The sequence below is a fragment of the Cyprinodon variegatus genome, unplaced genomic scaffold, assembly GCF_000732505.1.
Source record: "Cyprinodon variegatus isolate N-32 unplaced genomic scaffold, C_variegatus-1.0 Scaffold1376, whole genome shotgun sequence".
Taxonomy (NCBI): domain Eukaryota; kingdom Metazoa; phylum Chordata; class Actinopteri; order Cyprinodontiformes; family Cyprinodontidae; genus Cyprinodon; species Cyprinodon variegatus.
In genome coordinates, this window is record NW_015151829.1 from 124,847 (window position 1) to 147,368 (window position 22,522).

At 38.2% G+C, this 22,522-nt stretch overlaps 1 protein-coding gene across 1 annotated transcript; it reads right to left on the minus strand.

Moving 5' to 3' along the window:
• Window positions 1-5,212: 5,212 nt before the first annotated feature.
• Window positions 5,213-21,664, minus strand: csnk2a2 (casein kinase 2, alpha prime polypeptide). Its single transcript, XM_015402611.1, has 12 exons — window positions 20,933-21,664; window positions 20,569-20,680; window positions 18,246-18,347; window positions 14,352-14,402; window positions 14,188-14,247; window positions 14,010-14,093; window positions 9,276-9,386; window positions 8,729-8,830; window positions 8,452-8,552; window positions 7,126-7,274; window positions 6,972-7,051; window positions 5,213-5,783 (listed from the first exon to the last, which is right to left on the minus strand). Exons 1-11 carry the CDS (start codon window positions 21,034-21,036, stop codon window positions 6,975-6,977), a joined length of 1,053 nt encoding a protein of 350 aa, XP_015258097.1. The 5' UTR covers window positions 21,037-21,664; the 3' UTR covers window positions 5,213-5,783; window positions 6,972-6,974.
• Window positions 21,665-22,522: the final 858 nt, after the last annotated feature.

A 22,522-nucleotide genomic window follows, 5' to 3' on the forward strand; every position in this document is an offset into this window, starting at 1 on the left:
GTGATAAAGTAGATACAAGCTTAGATTCTGCAGGACTCTGGTCTTTGAGGACAGGTTTGCTGAACCCTTGTTTTGAGGCTATGGAGCAGCCAGTTTGAGCAGGTTTTGGTCTCCTCTGTTCTCGGATCACTCTCCTGCTCCCCAACAGAATCCACAGGAGTCTGCTGTTAATAATTCAACACTTTCTTTAGTGTCTCTGCAGAACAAAAACTTGGTCTCACTTCCTCCTCTCATTTCTCAGCCTCTGTGTCCGATTTCTCTTTGTGTCCCCACAGGAAGCAGGGCTCCTCATCACCGGTCCAGGCCTCGCCAGGGGCCAAGGCGGAGAAGAAGTGTGTCCCCTGCTGTCTCAGGCGTAAACGCAGTTTAAAACGAGTTAGCTGACCCACGGACACTGGTGTTAAACCAGCAGAGACCAGTTAACCCTCCAGTTCTGACTGTTGCAGTGACGTGGGATATCCTCAGCATTATCTTCAGCCTCTAATGAAAAGAAGAAGAATTACATTGAACTGCTGGCTGTGTGTTGGAGTCTGATTAGCCGTCCTTCAGGGGTGCTTGAGATGAAAGATGAAGGCTTCTAGAATCTACTGAAAATAAACAAAAAAATTATTTTGGCTGCATTTCTGCTATAATTTGGTCTCTACATAGCGTCCAGATTAACCACAGACTAAATAAATAGTCTGACTTCAGGTCTCTCTTTTTTTTCCTTAACAGTTGTTTTATTCAATTTTTTTTAATAGGGCAAAACTTATTTATTCTTTAGTGCAAAAAAAAATTATGATCCAGAATTAAATGCCCATTTCCTTCTTGAGTTATTTAAAGAAATAAAATATTACATTCGTAAAATAGTAGCTGATCTGCTTGTTTTATTTTCTGAGATTGTTCATACGTTTGTGTCCAAATTGTTTAATAAAGTATGTGAAATTTTGATAAAACCAGGACCATAGTCCTTCTTTATTTGATCAAAGCTAGACAAAGTGTTTTTCTTTTCTTCTCATTCAATAAAAACATGAAAAATCCTCTTGAAACTGAAAACTTTGCTTAATGATTTGCAAATGACTATAAAACATAAGAATTGGGTAAACAGGATGTTTGAGGAGTTTCTTTCAAACGGTATAAGGGTCATTTTAAGCCAAGGTTTGTTAGTCAATGGTACTTTCTGTGATGCTGAGCTAGCCAGGTTCAACACCAGCAGAGCATCCCAAACCATGACACTCTCCCTCCATGCATCACAGGAGCAGCTTTCTGTTCCTTTTTCATGGTTTATGCCAAATACTTCAGTTTTACACTCAGTATTATTTCTGAAGTCCTGGTCTTTCTTCATAGTAGCTCCAGCAACTTTAAACTTTAGTTTAGCCTCACTTCTAAAATAGAGTTTTTTTTCCCCTCCTTACATTTTCTAGTCGGTTGTAAAAGCATGCATATTTATATCAACTGTAGAAGAAGAAGCTCTAAGCCAATTATAACAGTATAGGGACCTCTTAAAGCATCCTGCACATGGTGACCAGAGGGTACATGATCTGATCAAAGATGTTTGCCCCTTTGTGTATTTTCAAACTGTAATCTGTTTTTGTGTTGCTTTATGTTGTTAATCTGGCTATCAGAAGCTTTCAAAGCTATCACATCATCATTTGGGCTTTCCAGAACTGTTTAAATGTCTAAGATTTATTAGACAAACTTTGCTTTCCTAATTGTTTTCTTCTGCCCAAATATTTTCTGCCCTATTTATGACACATCAACATCTCCCAAACATAAAACAACACAAATCAAGATCAAAGTGGTTTTCTTGTCGTTCTCAAATTCTCAAAGAGCATCTCTTACTTGGAAGCACTATCTTAGTTATGTCTCAGTGAGAAATGTACATGGTTCTGTTTCTCACTTCTCAGATTTTTAGCACAGTGGTGATGCAGGGGGATGAAACCTATGGCCTATGCATGGAGGCCTCAGTCCTGGACATGGCTGCTGCTGCTGGCCTGTCAACCTTTATCGCTTGTTTACTCTTTTCTCACTCATCCCAATTTCCTGTCAGTTTTATTTTGAATAAAAGCTATTAGAGCTAAAAAGAAATCTAAACTAAAACTTCAGAATAATCTTATGTTATTCTCCTTCAACATAACCAAGACATAATTAAGTTAAGGCCAGGGGCACACCTTTATAAGATCTCGTCTGAGTTTCCCACTTCTCAAATGTTCTTATATCTTTCCTCATATCTTGGTGATGTTTTTTTTTTTCTTTTATCTGATGTTTTGTTCCTATTGGAGCCTTGGGATGAGTAATTTTAACATATTTTATAACAGAATGTGATCAGATATGAATATTAGAAGCTTCAATTGATCTCAACAACAGATGAATAATTTTTTGTATGGCTGGTAATTTCCAGTAAGAACAAGAAATTCAAGAAAACAAGGGAGGTCTAACAATAAAGACAAATCTTTAATATTTGCAAAAAAGTATTACGAAAATCTCTGAAAGTTCTGGAATTCAGTAAACAGAAATAATGAAGACTTTCCGTTTGCAAAAAAAAGAAGTTTTTTTCAAAGTTTTGAGTCCAATACTATAAGGCGCACAAGAATCATCCACCTAAAAGTTGTGCGATGTTTTTGGAGATAAAAAAACGCAAAATGTTGAATTTTGAAAAATGTTGCCATTCGGATATTAAATGTACCAAACCAAAAGATAAGATCTAAAGCTATATAAGATGGAATAATAAAGATTTGCATTACTTCACTGCATAATTTAAACTTGAATTTTTTTATTTTTCTTATTATGTAAAATCTTCCTAACTGTTCCGTTTATTGTTCCTATTTAGTTTTTATCTCGGTGTAAATCTGTATGTCTCAACTTACCGGTAACTTTTCAGCTACAGTAAAATTTCCCCTGAGGGACGGTAATGGATATTTCTATTGTAATCTGTATGAAAAAGTGTGGAAACTACAGCTCAGATTAACAATCGAATAACAGAGAGATGCCAGTGTTTTTCTCAAGGGTACAGTACTAATTGGACAAGTCTTCTGTTGAATGTTTCATGCCTTAGGTACATTTGAGAGGTAGGTATATATGTGTGCGTGTGTTTCAGAGTGGCCTGAACGTGAGCTTTATTTCAGTTTGTTCAACAGGAAGCTAAAGCTCTGGTTTCTGTTCAAGCAGGAAGGTGATACCTCAGAGCTACACTCAAGAAAAACAACAGCTCATGGTGACCTGTTAAGGGCCCCCGTGACACCTGGCTGAAGGCTTTTGGGCAACATTCATTAATATTTAGATCTGAACGTTTTCTTTCAAAAAATGGAGACAACAAACTGGCAGAAGACCCACATCTTCCAAAAACACAGCATGAAACCAATTTTTACAGTGTGTAATATAATGTATGTTAGCAGTAAAGCTCTTTTTACTCTCTAAATATTTAAAAGATAGATACAAAAGGTATGAAAATATTTAACACTAATGTTGGACAGTTAGTACTATCTATATTATAACATGTTAGCATGTCTTTTGGCCATTTCATAGGTGGGCATAGTTTATAACATATATATTTCTTACACATGTATTACTCTAAATGGTGAAATTACGACATATGAATTTTAGTTATAGTATAGATGATTATCTAATTTAACCTGGGGAGGTTATGTTATCAGCTTTCATGATTTTGGAAAAATAAATCCTTAAATGTGGCAGAAAAGCATGCGCTGGTTAAGTATTATCTGTTACTTTTAGTTTTGTTCTCCAAATACTCTTTAATATATATTGGAAATATTTCTAGGGGTTATAGTAATACTACCTCCAGTTACAATTTTAAATTTTACTGTATATTACGACCGTATGTCATAGGAGGTTTAGTAGATAGAAGTAAGATTAAGAAAACAGAGCTTGTGTACAAAAAGAATGGTAATTTTAGCAGAACATTAAGTGTGATGGATTTTAGGTGAAAATGTGCTTTTTCTTCATTTAGTGAAGTTACTGTATAGAGGGCAGGGAGGGGAGCCACCAAATATACTCTGAAAAGAGTAGTGATAGTGCATAAAAAATATTGCTCAAGCACAAGGAGAACATACAGTTCAGTAAAACTACTCCTAAAAGTAATTTTCCCCAAAAGTTACTCAATTACATCCAACCGCTGCAAAAAACTAAAATAATCCAGTCTCCTGGTCCTCATTGGTAATCCCCAGAACTAAGTTTTTCTATTTCAACAAGTTTGTTTTTTTTTATATATATATATATTGTTATAAATCATGGCTTCATGTTAATAAGATAATTGGGGAGAGAAGAAGTCATTTTTGAAGGAGCTGGCACGTCTAGAAGAGGCATCAAAATAACTACTGATTGAGATCATCTGTTACAGGCAAACTTCTTAGCATATAACAGTCATTCATTAGGCAATCCACCAGTTTTAATAAATCCTACCAGTTCTGCTTAAACTAAGATCAAATAGACACAGTTCATTTGATATACATAAAATATAGTTTTGCCAGTAAAAACAGACACTTTGTTTCTCTTCAACTTGGTAAAGGACATTAAACCAAGTATTTCTGGGTATCATTTCAGTTTATCCAAGGCTGTATTTATAATCTGTTTTGGACTTGTGTGAAGAAAATGACTAAAGTCCCACAGTAAAGAAAAACCTCTGTAAACATTTCTTAAAGAAAATCTGTAAAGTTGAAGTCGTATTATAACAGAGTACCCTGGAAAAAGGAGTTTTAATAAATTGTTAAATGAATGTCTACAAATACTTATCCCTATGAAGAGCAAGTAAACCTCTGTAGTTTAATTCAAAATCATCCTTTGGAATGCTGCAATGTTTTTGTTTGTGAATGAATCTGCTCCACATTTCCTTTGGAAAATTAAAGGTATAGGGGTGGATTTTCCCGAATTTTTGAAAAGACCCACCCTCTCTGTTTAAAAAAAAAAGCTAATTCACAACCCTGTACCTGCTCCCGAGAGGAAACGCCTATTAAACTTGTGCAAGAGCGTGCACAAGCCCATTTCACCCCGTGCACGCTCGGTTTAAAAGTGGCTGTTTGCATCGCTCATACAAGCTTGCTTTCCAAAAGATTTCCAATTTTTGCACTATGTCACCTCATCACTTGTAAGAGAATTTTTTTTTTGTCTATACATCAACATTTAGCCTGAAATTAGAGTAAAGCTTAGTTAAAACACACACACTGTCAACAAAAAAGACACACCAAACAAATTCATCTAAATAAAAATCATTTATTTATCATTAATATTATATTTATCATAATATCTAGAGTCCACCATGCCGTCAGATCTGGAGTAGTGCTAAGACGCCTGTGGTCTGTTGAGGAGAGGGATGATGCGAAGGAAAAGACGGGTTGAAAAAAAATATCAAAGCTCCTGTTCGGTCTCCATGCTGATGCAGTTTAAGAAGAAGGAAACATGGGATGAGGGGATGACAAACAAGAGGAGAGGGAATTTGTCTTTAAACCTCATTATTGACCTACATGTCACCCAGACAGGACGGGACAGAAAGCAGTCAAAGTAGTGGGTAGCAGCAGCTTCGAGGTCATTGGTCAGATTGCCAGACAGGAAACCAGGACGAGCCAACCACAGACCGACACACAGAGGAGTAGAGCGGTTTTTGTGTTTGTTTCTGCATCTGTTTGTTTAGAGACGTGTGCTTGCATTGACGTTCGTCCGTGCGAACGTTTCTGTGAGTGTGTAAACTGGTCCGAGTCGTTTTGATCCATTTGTGGCTGTACACTTTGTCCAAGGTTCTGACACAAGCGGTTACAAAGTTGAGGTAACAAACATCCATCTTCCTTCCCCTTCTGTGAAAAGAGCAAAAAGAACAATTGGTTACAAGCAAACTCTGCACTGGTGGGATCAAGGCTCTTTAAAACCATCTTATAGGCGGACAGTCATTTGCTGAATCCAAAACAGGACCCTAAACACTTCCCCTAAGCACTAACCCTCCGTTTGCAACAAACACCATAGTGGGTAGGGCAAGTTCAGTTCTTAAATAGTGAGCCTGCACTTGCTGGAATTTGGGGCGGAGAAAACATGGGCATTCAAATATAAGTTCCGCTGGTTTGCTTCATCTTTGTCAGAGTGATAGAAAATCACAAGTTAGGAAAAAAAAAAGTTATTAATCCCTTAAGAGAAGGTCCTCTTTGAAATTCTTTTATTTTGCCACATATATTTAGTCATAAGAAAGGGGAAAATGTTGGATGTCATCTTAACCTGCGGCACAGAGCTACAGCCATGCACATGTGGCGTCACTGTGTTGCCATAGCAACAACTGCTTTTCTCTTTCGTTGGAGGGAAGACGCTGTCCCATTCTCATTTATACCCCCCACCTTCAATCCAGGAACCTTCCAGAGCTGTGAGTGTGACTTTATTAGGAGTGACACTTGATAGTTAATGGTTAGTGCTTAGGGGCTGGTTAGGGATTCAGCCATTAACTCCATTACTGTGGGTCTTCATAGACCTATAGAGTCACCTAGGGTAAAGGGAAAAAGATAATAAAAAAAAAAATTAAAAATTAAAACAGAAAATCCAAAACAAAGCAAAATAATATAAGACAACAAATAAAGTCATACTAAATTTGATCAGGAATATCGGTGCAAATATATGCATATCAAGACAATTTCAAGCTAATCTTGATCATCTTTATGTTTTAATGTAAAAATAATTCAGTTTGAAGCAGGAGATATCAAACCAACAAAGGCAAGAAAAAAAAATGACAAAAAAGCTAAATAAGTAACTTATACTGCAAGTCAAAAAAATCAACACACACAGGTTGTATTAAGTATTATTCTAAGAAAAAAATCATCGGGCTGCTTTAGAAAATGTTGGTTATCAGCTTAAGTCCCAGAAAGAGTCTGAAACAGGCATCAAAAGGAAAGAAAAGTAAAGAAATCTGGCTTACATCATCTAATAAAGTCTTGTTCAATCATATTTTTTTACTTGTCAACAAAAAGAAAAGAGTATTTGCTTCCAGTTTTAACAGCCTTTACCTTTCATCGGGCAGTAGTGTTGCCACTAGAAACCATATTGTTGTCAGCGTTTGATAGAGACTGTTCCTTCACTACGGGATCTAAAAGAGAGACATTTTTCAGACATTTCATCAATCAGAGCCCGGCGGCAGAAAGGTGTGGATGTGACGCTCACAAAAGTAGGGGTGCTCCATGGCCTCGGTGGCCGTCAGTCTCTGTTGGTGGTCGTAGCGGAGCAGCTTATCCAGCAGGTCCAGAGCTTCAGGACTCACTAAATGCTGGTTCTCGGTCTGTACAAACTGTTCCCAGCGCTTCCTGCTCTGCCTGCACAGAGAGAAATGAAGGGAAGGTACTTCAGAGCAGGCCGGCGTGTCTCATAACAATCCAAAGGTGGAGAAACATCAGCAATAAAATTGCTAAGAATTTGCTTCTGTCCATGAATTTAAGTTCTATTAAGTCCATTCTAAATAATAGCTAAAGATGACATAAGGAACCATTTAATGTAGTAAAATAAATACCAGTTTAAGAAGCTTTAGTGTTTTTTAAATAATGACATTTTTTTTAATTTCTTCGCAAAAAAATGACATTATAAGTACCAGAAATATGTTTTTAGAGCTTTTAGTTCTATTTGTAGTTTTATAAGTTTGGAAATGTTGCATTTTTTGTTTTTGTTTACATTCAATAATAACCCTATAGATGTAAACCCATGTCTCAAATGTATTAATCATTTCGCCTTTTCTTATTCTTAAAGCTGGAAATACAAATAAACTCTTAGTTGTTTAAGATGGCAACATTCCTATAGCAGATATCGAACAAACATAGGTTGTGTTTTATTAAAAGGCTGTAATATTTGGCAGCTCTAAACAACTTTTAATTAACGCAGGTCTTTAGATTTAAACGGTGGCAGATCCCAGGTTAGACAAAGTACAGATTTCAGCAGGACTGAACTGAAATTGTTGGAGCTTAAAGGAGGTGTTTCTTTGCTGCAACACATCTGACTTAAATGAACGGGTTATAAACAGGAATCTGGAGAACTTGTTGGGATACAGTTGAGCAGCAATCGTTTAAATCAATGTGTGCTGAAGCGGAAGACACGTGCAGGGGAGGGGAACCAGGAATGAGAACCACTGCTCTAAGATATCAACTATAACGCAGAGATCTTGCTCTCAGGCTCTGCAACAATTCGGGGAGTGACAGCCTAGTGGTTAGAGCTTGGAATCCTCAGGTTCTGAGTTCGAGCCCCACTCCCAGAGACTGACGCTCTGGGTCTCTGAGCAAGACCCTTAACCCCATGATGGCAGCCCACTGCTCCATAAGGGGATGGGTTAAATGCAGAGGTAAATTTCTCCAATGTGAGATCAATAAAGTTCAATTATTATGATATGATGTCTAATCCTGTACAGTACTCTCTGGACATTTCTAGCATGTGGCCTCATTTCTTTCTTCTCAGCAGGTGTGCATCCCTACGGTCTGAGGATGGTGGGATCTGAAGCAGACTTACTGTCCTAGCAGGTCTTTAAAGCGCGGGTCCAATTCGATGTGATATTTCCTCAGGTAACCGAACAGCTCGTCGGTCCCCAGGACTTTGGCAATTCTCACCAGCTGTTAACCAAAACACAAACTGATTTCAAGCATGGGATTGTATAATAATAATAATAATAATAATAATAATAATAATAATTATTATTATTATTATTATTATTATAATAAAAAAAAAGTTTTTTTCTTTGAGTGATTGAAGCAGCAGCGCCCCCTGCCTGTCTGCAGCGGTGTGGTACCTGGTCGTAGTTGTCTTGTCCGTGGAAGAATGGTTCCTTCTGAAAGATCATGCTGGCCAGCATACATCCCAGACTCCACATGTCTAGGCTGTAGTCGTACATCTGTAACATAAAGACATCCAGCTGGTAGAGACCACATAGACTCAGATAGAAATCTAATAAGCTGATCCCAACCCTTTTCCAGTTTAAGCCAGTTCTGTGGAGACATGACCTGGAGTCAGACAGTATTATGTGCATTATATTTCAGCACCCAGTTTGGGTCTAAAAATGCTGCTGTCTGTCTTAAAACTGGTAGACAGACATGGGAAAATCTCACTGAATCTCCACTGGCTCCTTCTTCCCCAGATAAATTCCTTTTTGTTCTGTTGTGTCTCCCAATTATTGGGACTATGCATTTAAATGCATTTCTCCTTCATTTTACTTCATAGTTTATATTTATAGCTCATCTTTTTGGTAAACCTGTTGTTTAATGAAGTTGATTTATAGATGAGTTGAGCTTGGACAACTGTTACTGAAACAAAGCGGGTTTGTGTCAGGTCAACGTTACCTGGTAGTCCACCAGCAGCTCGGGGCCCTTAAAGTATCGAGAGGCCACTCTGACGTTGTACTCCTGGGATGGGTGGTAAAACTCTGCCAGCCCCCAGTCTATAAGGCGTAGCTAATAAAGAAATGCAAAATGAATTATCGCTCCATCTACTTTGCTGAACAGCAAATGAACAAAGCGGCACCTGAAACATTTGTCTACAAGGAGCTGCAGTCCTTCCATAATGAAAACCTGCTAATCTGTGTCCATCTGCTGCCCCCTGCTGGACAAAACCCATTGTTGGTCCTTTTACTGAGTTAACAATTTAATGCAAACCCTACAGCCCCTTGTATGCAATCAACTAGGGCTGCAAGTAATGTATTACCGTAACTAAATTTTGCAAATCAATTAAACTGCTGATTATTTCGATTAATTGTTTAAAAAATTGGATAGTAAAAGGTTCCTTAAAGAACACTTTTTACGAAATTAAAGCAAAAGAAACTCAAAATTTTTCAATTTAAAGGAGTTCTGGATAAAGCATATTGACAGACGGTATAATTACTCCTGAAGTGGGTTGCTCTTTCAGTTTAAGGCAAGACTTACAGTCTCTAGACTCCAGTTAACGATCAATCGATTATTAAATCAGTTGCAGATTATTTCATTAATCAATAAATCACGATTAATCCAACTAATTAGTTTCAGCCCAACAAGCCACCTAAACAAAAATATGTGGTCTACTAACTGATGGAAATGCTTCAGTGCCTGATTTAGGATGTGCATTGAGAGAAGACTTGCTGCACTATTTAATTAAAGTCTGGTAAAAACCAGACTGTAAAAGTCTGACAGGGATAATCACAGATTTACACAGCGCTTTTATTCAAGTACAAGTTACGTAGAGGTCACCATTTCACCAATGGGTGGAGAGGGGACCCAGTCTGTCCCCCTTAAATGATAGAGAACAGTTTAAAATGTTGATGAAAAACCCAAGAGCCACTTATGAACTGGAATCCATTGAACATTAATGTTGATGAGAAAAGCCAGCTTTATATAGACCCACCATCACGGGGCGTTAACCATGAAAAACGCCCATGCAGCTTAAATTGGTACCTTCATAGTGGATTTAGCAGAACCACATAAAAAGCCAAATGCTTCCTGGAGGAAGAGGTTATGGACAGAAAAACAGGGATAGAGCCATTTGTTGGCAATGACTGGACGTATGTTTTATTCAAAGAACTGTCAAGCATGGTGGTGGTAGCATCAGGCTGTGGGATTGTTCCTGTCAGAATAACTTTGTCAGTGGTACTTCTGCATTGGATACATGTTTGTGAACACATTGCGTATATTCTTACCTCTGAAGGAATATTAAATTACATCAGCCTGCATATTAGACCTCAGATAGAAGCACTATACTCCTGGATTATGTCTAATCCAGCCTTTTTGTCCTGCAGCTCTTGTATTCCCTACTTCAGAGCTAACATTATCACAACAGTTTCTGCTAACAGCAGCTGAAGTCCATGGAGCAGAAGCAACATCTGCAGATAAAGCTTTAAAAAGATGTCGTATTTAAGTCTAAAACATGTGAAGCAGAACTTTCCTGTCCTCTGATTTGTTAATGTAATGAATAGTTGAATATTTTAATGTTTACTTTTAGAGTTTACATAACCCATTGGTTAAATTTTCGTAACTGGTATTTTACATCTACAATCCTTTTGAGATTGTACTTATATTGATGTTTAATAAAATAAATGATGCTCATTTAGACCCCTTTTTGTTTTTCTCGACAGGTTATGCACAAGACTTTGACTTGTGTGATATAGCGTGAGCAGCATTAGCAGTTCGTAGCACTGGGCGATATGTCCTTAATAAAATAGAACGATATTGGGTGATATTATCATGAATATCAAACTGACTATTAAAAATCTTTTATTTCGTTGCAGTTTTTGTTAAGTAACTGTATGGCTGGGACTGTTTACTACAGCAACCCCACAATAACAAAATATACTCTTGAAGAACAGACATGGTTAAATTCGGCTTCTTCAGGACACCGGCTGCATAAAGAGGTATGACGTATATCACTAAGCATCTAGTAGTAGCTGCATTTATCACATTCTTCAAATTTGCCAATGCCCTAATGGAAAAAAGTGATAAAAAATTAAGAAAAATAATAAAAAAATAAATGTGCTTGCATTTTATATAGTTTTTAATCATGAATGATTCAAATTTATTGTTTAGAAGATAAATCATAATTCTTATGATGACAAGAAACGTATCGCGGTACTGATAAATGCCATGTTTGCTTAACATTATTTCCAAAGCATCAACACTTTCTGACTGCCAGCAGGTAAGTCCCTGATAGGCTGTGTTTCCGTTAACCATCAAAGTGTGCAAATTATGAAAAGATATTTGTTAAATGGAAACATTGCCATTAAAAAAACAGCTATTTTTTTAAAAACAGTTCTTACATTTCAATGGGGCGTTTTTTAGGTTATATTGGAATTATGGAGTTATATTTCACCAAACTGCAATCTAAACACCTTTTTTCACATCACATGAGGAGGCAGAGTATTTTTTTACGTTTAGTTTGCGACTATGAGCTCAGTAAGCATTAGAGCCGCGGCTGGAATAAAGATTTATCTTATCTGTTTACATCTGTCTTCAAGAGTTATCGTGTAAACAAACGTATCCATGAGCAATTTTAATTGAATTTCTTATTTAATGGAAATGCCGCAATTGCGACAACTAACATTTTTGACATTAACAAAATAGTTTTGCGCACATTTGTAATGGAAATGCAGCTACTGTAGTTATCAGCCCTTCAGCTGGAGTACAGATGGAGTATTGATAGCAGGTCAGGCTAAAGTTAGCATCCTTTGAGAATTCATGTCAATACAGAAGGAGGACAAAAATTGTGCTTTGTGTGTTTTTGAACAACGTAACCCCCCCCCCCCCCCCCCCCCCCCAAAAAAAAAAAAAAAAAAAACAGACGGTCCAGATTGTCCAGCAGGTTTTAAAAAGATTTTAGAAAAAGGAATGAAATTGAACTTTATTGATCTCACACTGGAGAAATTAACCTCTGCATTTGACCAATCCCCTGCGGTGGACTGGCAACCTGTCCAGGGTGTAACCCGCCTCCCGCCCATTGACTGCTGGAGATAGGCACCAGCACCCCTCGCGACCCCACTTGCGTGTAAGAAAATGGATGGATGGATGGATTTAACCCATCCCCTTGAGGGAGCAGAGTAGGGTTTAGGGTGTTGCTCAGGGACCCAGAGTCTGTGGGGAACGTACCGGGTACTTTTAACCTTCTCAGAGCACAATCGCACTGCATTAACCACTAGCCCAACACTCCCCTTAGCATTGAAAAGTCAGATTTCTAGGTGATGATTTAGTAATTTATGGGTCAGCTGCTTCTATTCCTATTGTTGTTGATTATTTTTCTCTGTTTGGGTATTATCACTTGATTAAATGTTATAATATGTTTAATATTCCACTCAACAAAATAATGAATAAAAGTACGTATGCTATGCTCGTAGCTCATTGCTACTGGTGATTATTCTATTTGATAGATGCAGCAGTATTTCTAAAAAGTCTGGTCATATATTCAGAATACAAACTTCTGAAAGTAATTTAAGTATGAAATTATTACATACTTAGTGTTTTTAATTAAGAGTAATTTCATTTGAACGTGCTTTACTGGAGAAATCCATGTTTGTCAAAGAACACTACTGCCACCTACTGGTTTGCAACATCACGGTGCGGTATTGGCTGTTGAGCAAGTCCCACTGCTGTATCTGGTGTTTGTCACAACAATGCACTATTATCCATGATGGTGACGACCAGTGCACTATGCGAAGCAGAGAGAAATGGATGAATTACGTGTTTTTTTTCTCTGGCTAGAAGTTCGATGGCTAATCCTCCCTCTTTAAGTCGGCAATCCAATGACAAACCCGTGGAGGATCATGAATAGAAAAGGTGAAATAACCAACTTATTTTTTCTTTTTTACCCAATGTATTACAACATCCAACTGCCATGCATGTTGGCATTGTCAGTTTAACTATAGCTGTCACGAATTCCAAAGTGAAGTCCTCTGGAAATCTTAAATAATTGTCGTTGATTCCAAGTGTGTCCAGTAGTTCCCATTGATTCTGCTTATAAAGCGGGGAGAATCGCGCTCGGCTTACTGCACCGTGACATCACTGCCGGAAGATGTCAGGAGTGAACTGTTACTATATTTGGGCAAAAATGGCCGGTTCCAGGTTCTGTGATCACGGAGAAAAATATTGTTTTTATTTTTTTACAGATTAGTGCTAAATTACTTAAATCACCGCGAACCTATTAGTTTTAGGTATAGATAATGATGCATTGGTTATTCCTTGCTGACCGGACTTCTCCTTTAAAAAATTTAAAATTATGATTTTTTTTTAGCATTTGTTTCGATTCGTTCAATGCTTTCAGAATCATAATTACAGTGAGATATAGGACATTAAATGGGAAAATGTTTAACAGGAAGCTTGTTTATTCAGATGGAGATTACCTTCGCTGTTATTTTAACCATCCAGCCTCAGCTGCACCCACACAAGGGCTAAAAGCCTGCGCTAATGCAGTACCTGCTCCTCTTCAAAACGGGTTAAAACATAACAAAAGCAAAATAAAATATGGGAGCTGTGGCCCCAGGATGACAGATAATATTCAGTGTGCTGTGGTGGAAGTGCGGAGGGAACAAAAACAAATGCGAGGCTATTTAAAGCACCACCTACCTTTCTTAACTGGTGGTCGATCATCACATTGTGAGGTTTGACATCTCGATGCATGATTCCCATACTGTGACAGTAGTCCAGAGCCTGGGGATTGAAGGTGTAAACAGTAATTTAAGTGGGAGGAAATCTTTAAGTCGGAGCACAGAGAGGGAATTACAGGGATAAAAACAGGTCTCACCTTCAGTAGTTCGTACATGTAGAAACGAATGTCATAATCTGTCAACTTCTGGTATAGCTCCTGCAGGAGTGAAAAAAACACTGCATCAGGGAGGCTTCTGCTAACAAAGATTGGTGCATAAAACAAATTGCATGGAGAGGAAGATAGAGGGGGAGGGGGGTTACCTTGAAGTCTGTGTTATTGATTGATTCAAAGACCAGCGCTGGCGTCCTGGACTGCCAGGGAGAAAGAGTCAGAAAAACAAAGAGGAGCTGCTTCAATCAAACTCTTTAAAATCTGCAAACCCTAAATGATCATTTTCTTGCTCCTTGCATCGTTCACAGGAACAGACACCAGAGGACGCTGCAGAGTTCCTGCTGCAGCGGTACACAGCATCCTGGCTGAGTCACAGCATAAAAATATTCTTCCTCACATAATATTTCCACTCAGATTATTTTCACATTCTGTTATCCACTTTTAGGTTTAGGGTTAACACGTTTATTCTTCATTTGAGCTGGAATGGAACCCTAAATGGCAAGATCTCCAGAAGCTGCAAACCTGACAAACAGGTTTTGTAGCTTTCTGTCTCCTCCGTGGAGCTACAGATGAAGGAGCCAAAGTGTTAAGGTTTCCTCAGGATATGGAGGCTTCAACTGTGAGGCACAAGTTAAAAATCCAGTAAAGAGAAATCTGGACTGCAACTAACCAATCAGCCAGAGGATAGTTTTAATACGTATACCTGTTTAAATGAACCTTTAGGGTATTTCTCCACTGTCGTGTATTTTAGGCCTTAGAATATATATTGCTTTAAAACTCAGATTCAACCAAATTCCAAGTTAGCAGGAAGAACCTCAACGTTAACTCCAAATTAACATTAAAACGTCTGATCAGTCGATCTCTAAATGCAACAAACTGAAGTGAGGATATATATACATATACATTAGGGCGATTATTTTGCAAATCTGTTGATTTGCTACCCTCCATCATATGTTCATATTTCCAAAAGTTGGTACAGTTCTGGTCTTTCCAACACATTTTCTTACATTTGTGACAGAGAGATAAGCCCTGCCCCCGATATTGCTGTATTTGGTGTGACCCCTGCAGGGATGTTGATTAGGGATGGACAATATTGGGATTTTAGTCGATATCCGATATGCCGATATTTTAAAACTCATGTAGCCGATAACCGATACCGATGTTAAAGCTGGACAAAAATAAGTAGTCATTGAAAATAGCAGTTTGGTTATACATTTCCGACACTTTGAAAAATAATATACTCAATTATATTTTCATACGCTGATATCAAATTGATTTTTAAAAACGCGGTATCGATCTATTTTACTTTCAAAATCTCGTGAAATTTCATCGTTCTGTTACAAACTCTCGTGATATTTTGCAAATTCTTGTGAGATTTTGTTAGTAAAATAGATCGATACTGCGTCAATATATCAACATATAAAAATATGGCAAAATTTTGTGAATTTTCGGGGGATTTCGTAGCATAACGATGACATATAGCAATATTTCATTAGTAAAAGAGATTGATATGGTGTTTTTAAATGGCAATATATCAGCATATGAAGATATTGTGATATTTTAATGTATCAATATTTTTTCCCTCGTCTTTAGAAGTTTTTAAGTCTGTAAAAAAGAAGTTTTTGAGGAAGAAGAAGAAGTAGTATTTTTTTTTATTTTTTTTTTTAGCCTTTAGAAACTCAGAAGCTGATCAAATATCGGGTTAAATATCGGTGGGGTGGCCGATGTCCGATATTCAGTTTTAAGGCCGATACAGGCCGATACCGATAGGGGGCCGATTATATTGTGCATCTCTAATGTTGATATCAGGTCCACAATCAGATGCATTTTCATTTCTATTGGCCAGACGTCTTAATTTGTGTAACTGGAAGTCAGAGATTCCTCCCACACACAGGCGATGGGTTGAGGATGTGATGGCACACTTCAAACTCGAGAAAATACGGCACACAACCAGGGGATCAACCAAGAGGTTCTATAAGATTTGGCAGCCATTTTTAAATTATTTTCACTGGGATATAATTGAATCATAGACTCTGTAACCCTACCGTAACATGTTAATATTGATTTATCAATTTATATTATTATTTTTGTTGTTTCTCTTACGAGCTTCGTATTTGTATATGTTACCACATTTTTTTTCCCCAAGTTATTGTCATTTTGTTGCTTATGTTGGAAGTGTTTGGTTTTTACTTTGTATGTACAGTTCAAAACCCAATAAAAACGTTCTTTAAAGAAGCCTTTTTTATGAAATGAAAGCAGGTGAGACTAAAACTTTTCTATTCAAGGAGTTCTGGACAGAGCTTATTGACAGATAAAAAAAGTTTTTTTTAATCTAAAATGCACAAAAGTTTATATATATATATATATATATATTTTTTTTTTAATCTTGGTATGATTACTTCTCTAAGTTGGTCGCTCTGTCAGCTAAAGTCATGTTTTACAGTCTCTATACTCCAGTTAACAATTGATCAATTACTAAATTAGTTAGTTAGTTATTTCAGTAATAGATTAATCACGATTAATCCAATTAATTGTTTCAGTCCTAATATATATATAATCATATGATATATTACTTCCTTAGAAGGCAAAGTAAGAAAGTCAAACTAAACTGAGCTCATTCACCTTCTGATTAATGCTGAGTAGCTTTGCTGTCCCTGCTAAAGAGAAGCATCCCCAAAGCATGATACTTCCACCTCCATGTCTCACCCTGAGGATATGGTGTTCAGGGTTTTCCATTATAAGTAGCATTTGATCAATGGTGGAAAAATGTCCCTTTGATGCCATCTGTCCAGATCATCTTCTTCCTCATGGTCGCCGGGTAGATTTCCTAGATTTATTGCCATTTATAATCCAAAAGAAAGGACTCTGTAAATTGGATTTCCCTGTGCAATATATGAGACTAGTTTAGGATTGGTTAGATTTCTTGTTCTGAACAGATTAGGATTGTTTTTACAATTTTCGTATGTGAGGAGAACACGACTCACCCATTTATTAACCAATGGGTTAGATAAACTTTGACAGAAGGGGAGTGTATCCATCAGCGTGATGATATCGGACTGACATCTGATAACATTACCACATCCGGACATCCCTAAAAGGCAAATTGAAAAGCTGCGTCTTTATTCATAATTTCAGACCAAACTTGTTTAATGAAAACTAGTTTTGGACCAAATCAACCACAAAGGAGCCTTTATCTCGGTTTCTGTGCTCGGACTAATCTTGGCACAGTTTCAAAAGGGAAGTGTAAATGGGGCTTATGACGCTCTTTTTTTCAACAACGTTCTTGTTCTTACAGAAAAAGCCAAAAATGCCCACCCATAAACATCTAAGAGGGCTAAAATAAATCCTGCAGCCATTCAAACATCTCTGTCTAGCTTTTATTTGTCCTCAAATAGCTAAAAGATAGCAGAATATACATTTCCAGCATATCGGCCTCTTTGGTATTTCTCCATGGGGAATCTGAGTGAGAGGAAGACTCATTTGGTGCTTCTATCCGATGTCCCCATTTCCATAACTTGCATTTACCTCTTGGAGGAGTGCTACAATGAGCACCAGCTGCAAAATGAAAAATGCTGCCTTGTTTCTCACCAGAGCAGTCCAAGAACAAAGCGCCTAAAAGATGCAGACCAATCTGTCTTCATGCTCCTCAGCCAGATCCTCAGATTCTTAGAGCTCCTCACTACTGCAGCCAAACAGCAGCAACAGGAAACAGAAACAATTTCCCCCAAACAGCCGTATAATTAACTAGTTATTATGCCAATCTTAGCTGTTTATGAACCATTTAAATGAACTCATCTATTTTTACGTTGTTTGTTTTGCTGTTCCATACTAAGTAGTAGCTTAATGACTGCTTTGTAATGCAGTTAGGTAGTGAAAAGACAAAAACAGCTGTTTATGTTCCCTTTGTGAGGTTAGTATTATTATAAAATTGTAGGTTTTTATCACAATGTTACAAACAAAAGGTATGATTGGAAAAAGTAGAATTGGAACGTCCCGTTATAGCATGAACCTCAAAAAAACCCTTAAAATGTAAGCATGCCTACCACGGGGTCTTTGACCGTGTCCACTAGTCGGATGATGTTGGTCCCTCCTCGCAGGTTTTCCAGGATCTTTATCTCTCTCTTGATCTTCTTTTTCTTGACAGGCTGAAATTACGTAAAGAAGAAAAAAAATTAGCAAAATAAGTGATTTAATAGAGCGGTATCGGATGAAGAGGCGAAAGAAACAAAATGACATTAATATGTGAGAGCAGGAATGTTTGCCAACACGCAGTTTCAGGAATCTGCTGATGCAGCCCTCCTCACCACTGCTGCTCTCCTCAGCATCTTTCTCCTTACAGCTGAATGACTGACGGCTAATCCTCGCCTCTCGGCTGAGACACCTCCATTTATTTTTGGGTTATCTTGTAATCAACAGAAGCCGGTGCTGCAGACACTTATTTCTAAATAAACCTCCTGATTATGACTGAATAAAGCGTCCCTGAAAACGGATTCAGAGGAAAGGAAAGCTTTTGTTTTTTTATCCCCACCCAACGATCCAATATTCATTCAAAGCGCATTTTCCTTTAAGGTTTGATTGCAGCCGTTTTTAACTGTGGGATGCTGATCAGTTGCAATTCTTTTTCCGAAAATCTGACCAAAACTAACAGCTATTATCATGAAAAAAACAGAAAGTGCTCCCCATTTTAAATCTGCTCTCTATTCCAAAGACATTACATGTTGGACTATAATGACATATCATCATCGGTTGATATGATATTAATATCAACCGATGATAATATGCATTTGCGATATACAACTTCTCTGTAGTCTTTCCTTAGTTCTTTATTGTGCAGACATTTGTAAATCTAAAGGGAAAATATTCCAGGACATAACTTTTTTATGCTTTTTTTGTACTATATACATTCTTTTTATATTGTCTGTCATATTTTTTTTATCTTTAATGGCATCTTGCTTTAACTTTTTGCACCCTATATAAGCTACTGGAACCAGAATTTCCCTGAAGGAGTAATCCCAGGGGATAAATGAAGTTGAGTCTAAGTCTACCTCCTCTATAAAAGCAGCACTCACCTTTAGAGGACTGATTAATGATGGGAAATGTCACAATGCAATTTACTGGCTATTCTAACGCCATTAAATGTTTCAATCAGCTGCCAAGAATCTCAGAAGTGGATCTCTGAGCTAATTCACACCAGCCGTTATGAGGTGCATTGTTTTTTGAAACAGCGAAGCAGCCAAGAGCTCCATGTCAGCCTAAACATTCATTAGGACAACGTTCAAGACGAGACGACCGGATAAAGGCTGAACATATGTGGCTGGTTCTGAAACTAAATATATTTCTGCTATAGGGTTGCAGGATTCAATCTGAATAGACCAGAACATCTTTAGATTAGGGGCCTTCGCATATATGTGGTTTAAATAAAGATCCTTGGCTAAAAAGCTCAGCAAATGCTGTCAGGCACGGTGGTAAACGCATGATTATTTGGGCTTGTTTGTTTTACATCTCTCTCCGTCAACCTTCTAACGCGACAAAGGCTGGTTGGTTTCCTCACATAGATCTACAGCTGCACAGTCATTGAAATTAAACCCAGAGCGTTTTAATCTGCTTGGGTTTTATATAGTAGCAGTAGAGAGTTCCTTAGTTGGCTTAACGAGCAGGGCTGTAATTAGAGCTAAACCTTCAATTACAGAGTGACCTCTGCTTCTAAGAACAGCTTTGTTCTTAGAGTCTGGCGGACTGGAACGTTTTGTTTTGTCTTATTGAATCCAAGTTAAAATCCTAATCATCAATCAACAGTTCAACATCTGACTGATCCGATTTTTCCTGCAGCATCTATGTTGATTTGATGAAGATGGGTTGACTGATTTGCTTAACTTCCTCTAGGGCGGAGCTAAGGATCTAATCTTTCTGTCAGGACACTATTAGTTATAATCAATCCCTGTTTTTCCAAAGTTCATTACAATTCCTGTAGAGAATAATTAGACCTGGATTAGACATGTTTTAAGAGTTGAAAATTCCTTTATGTACAATAAAAATGTTTTTTTTATATAGACAGATGGATGTGTCTTTCTTTTTTTTTTTCTTCAGCACATTTTCCTTCCACTCAACTTCCTATTAATATATTTGCTGCAGCACTCTATGAAAAATCTTTCTTCAGCCATGACCTTTTGTGTCAGACCCTTCTAGTGGGACAGTGACTGTCAAGTCAGCAGTCCTTTCCCTGGACTATGGAGCGCCATGGCAGAGTATTTCTGTATTTAAAGTCAGTTTTTGATACTTTAATGAAACAATAGATGAATGAAATCAACTATTTGACTTATTTTTCATTTTTCAGATCCATCCTTATGAATTAATTCACTCACTCACCTTGAGGATCTTAACCACCACCTTCTCATTGTTGGTGATGTTGATAGCCTCGAACACCTCGCTGTATTTCCCTCTGCCCAGCTTGCGGACCAGCTGGTAATCCTCCTGGTTGCTGCAGAGACAAACAGAAGAACAGCATGCATGACTGTGTGACAATAACAGAACAGGATTGTTTAGGGTTCATCTGCAGCCAAATGATAGGAGTTTCTGGCTCCTCGGAGGAGGAGATCACAGAGATGCGGTGGGATGAGGTGTCAGACAGGCTGCAGGACCACCGTGGTGTCATCACACCCTCACAGCTCGGTGTTTAATAATAAAACCCATCTGCTACAGTTTCCCCCATCCCTCTGCGATCTATCCTTACTTCCAGTTGGGAACGTGGGCCTCGTAGTCCCAGTACTCCCGGCTCTTTAGGGTGTTGACGTCTGCGTACACACGGGCCTTGCTCCCGGCCACCGGACCCGGCATGGTGGGAGCCGTGGCTCTGATGGTTGAACCGACTCAGATAAGGAGAGCGGAGGGCAGCTGCGTGTGGGAGGAAACAGGCCAGCTGGTTTGCAGAAGCAGAGATGTCTCCGGGGTCCGTAGAAGTTTGGATCGCTTATGTTCGGTTTGTTAAAAGCAGATATTTTTATTTTAAAAAACTAGAGGAGGATGGATCTATATACGGGGATGGAGAGCAGGAGGCATCGGGGTGCTGAGGTAGAGAGGAGGCGGACCCTGTAAGGCAGATGAGGAGCAGGGGATTCCTGCACCGGATGATGGGAGGATGGTCTGCGGGGGGCCCCAGCTGATCAATCAACGCTCGATGTGACCGATCGGTAGAGCCGGAGAGGGGGGGCGGTGGAACCAGCAGCGAAGATCGATGTCGTTAGCTCACTGTAGCGCGGAGATGTCGCACAGATGGGGAGCCCTCTGCTCCGGGTACCAGCTGGAGCGCAGCGCGCGTCATGTGCAGCCCTCTGCTGCGGGGCGAGCGGGACCTTGGCTCCCCGGTGCCGCTCGCAAACTTTTAGGGTTTCGGGGAGGGGGGGTTAGCTCGGCAGCCTGCGGACCTCCCCGGTGGTGGAGAGCGCAGGAAGGGAGGCGGAGCGCGTGAAGGAGGAGCGGTGGGGAGGGAGGGAGGGAGATACCCGGGATGTGAATTCGCTGGTATCCGGGGTAAAATGCGCCATAGCGCCACAGCGCCCTCTGGTGGTTAGATATAAGTACTTTCATTTAAAGAAAAAACATTCAAATTAAATTACTTATTATTACCTATATCATTCCTCTAAGGACCCTGCTTTTTTGTTTCACGCTTTTCTACGGAAGAGGATTAGGGCCAAAGAAAAATTAAAAAAGATTTTTTTATTTCAGTATAATATGAGAAAAAAGTCAGAATTCTGACTTTAATCTCAGAATTCTGACTTTTTTCTCAGAGTTCTGATTTTAATCTCAAAATTCTGACTCTAATCTTAGAATTTTGACTTTTTTCTTAGAATTGACTCTAATATCAGAATTCTGACTTTTTTCCTCATAGATTAAAGTCAGAATTCTGGGATTAAAACTGAAATAATGTTTAAAAATCAGTTAACTTTTTTTTCTTTCAGCTCTAATCCTCTTCCATATTTTTCTTCCTTTCTCTCAGAAATATATTTTGTGGAGAGGTGTAAAAATGGCCCCATGAAGAAAAATGTAATAAATATGGAAATAAGTAGAAAAGAATCTGTGATTTCATGTCACTTTTAATAAGCAAATTCCCACATTTCATTATTTAATTATATTACTTGAGAATTTGTTAGATACCTAAATAATCAAGGAATCATTATATAAAAAAGATACATATGTATTTTAAGTTTGACTCAAATTATGGCAGTATAGCATCTAACAATTATATATAATTATTTATTAAACCTTTTTTTAATTGTGGAAGATTTTGTTAATGTCCATATAATGACTTTTTCAGTAAGTGTAT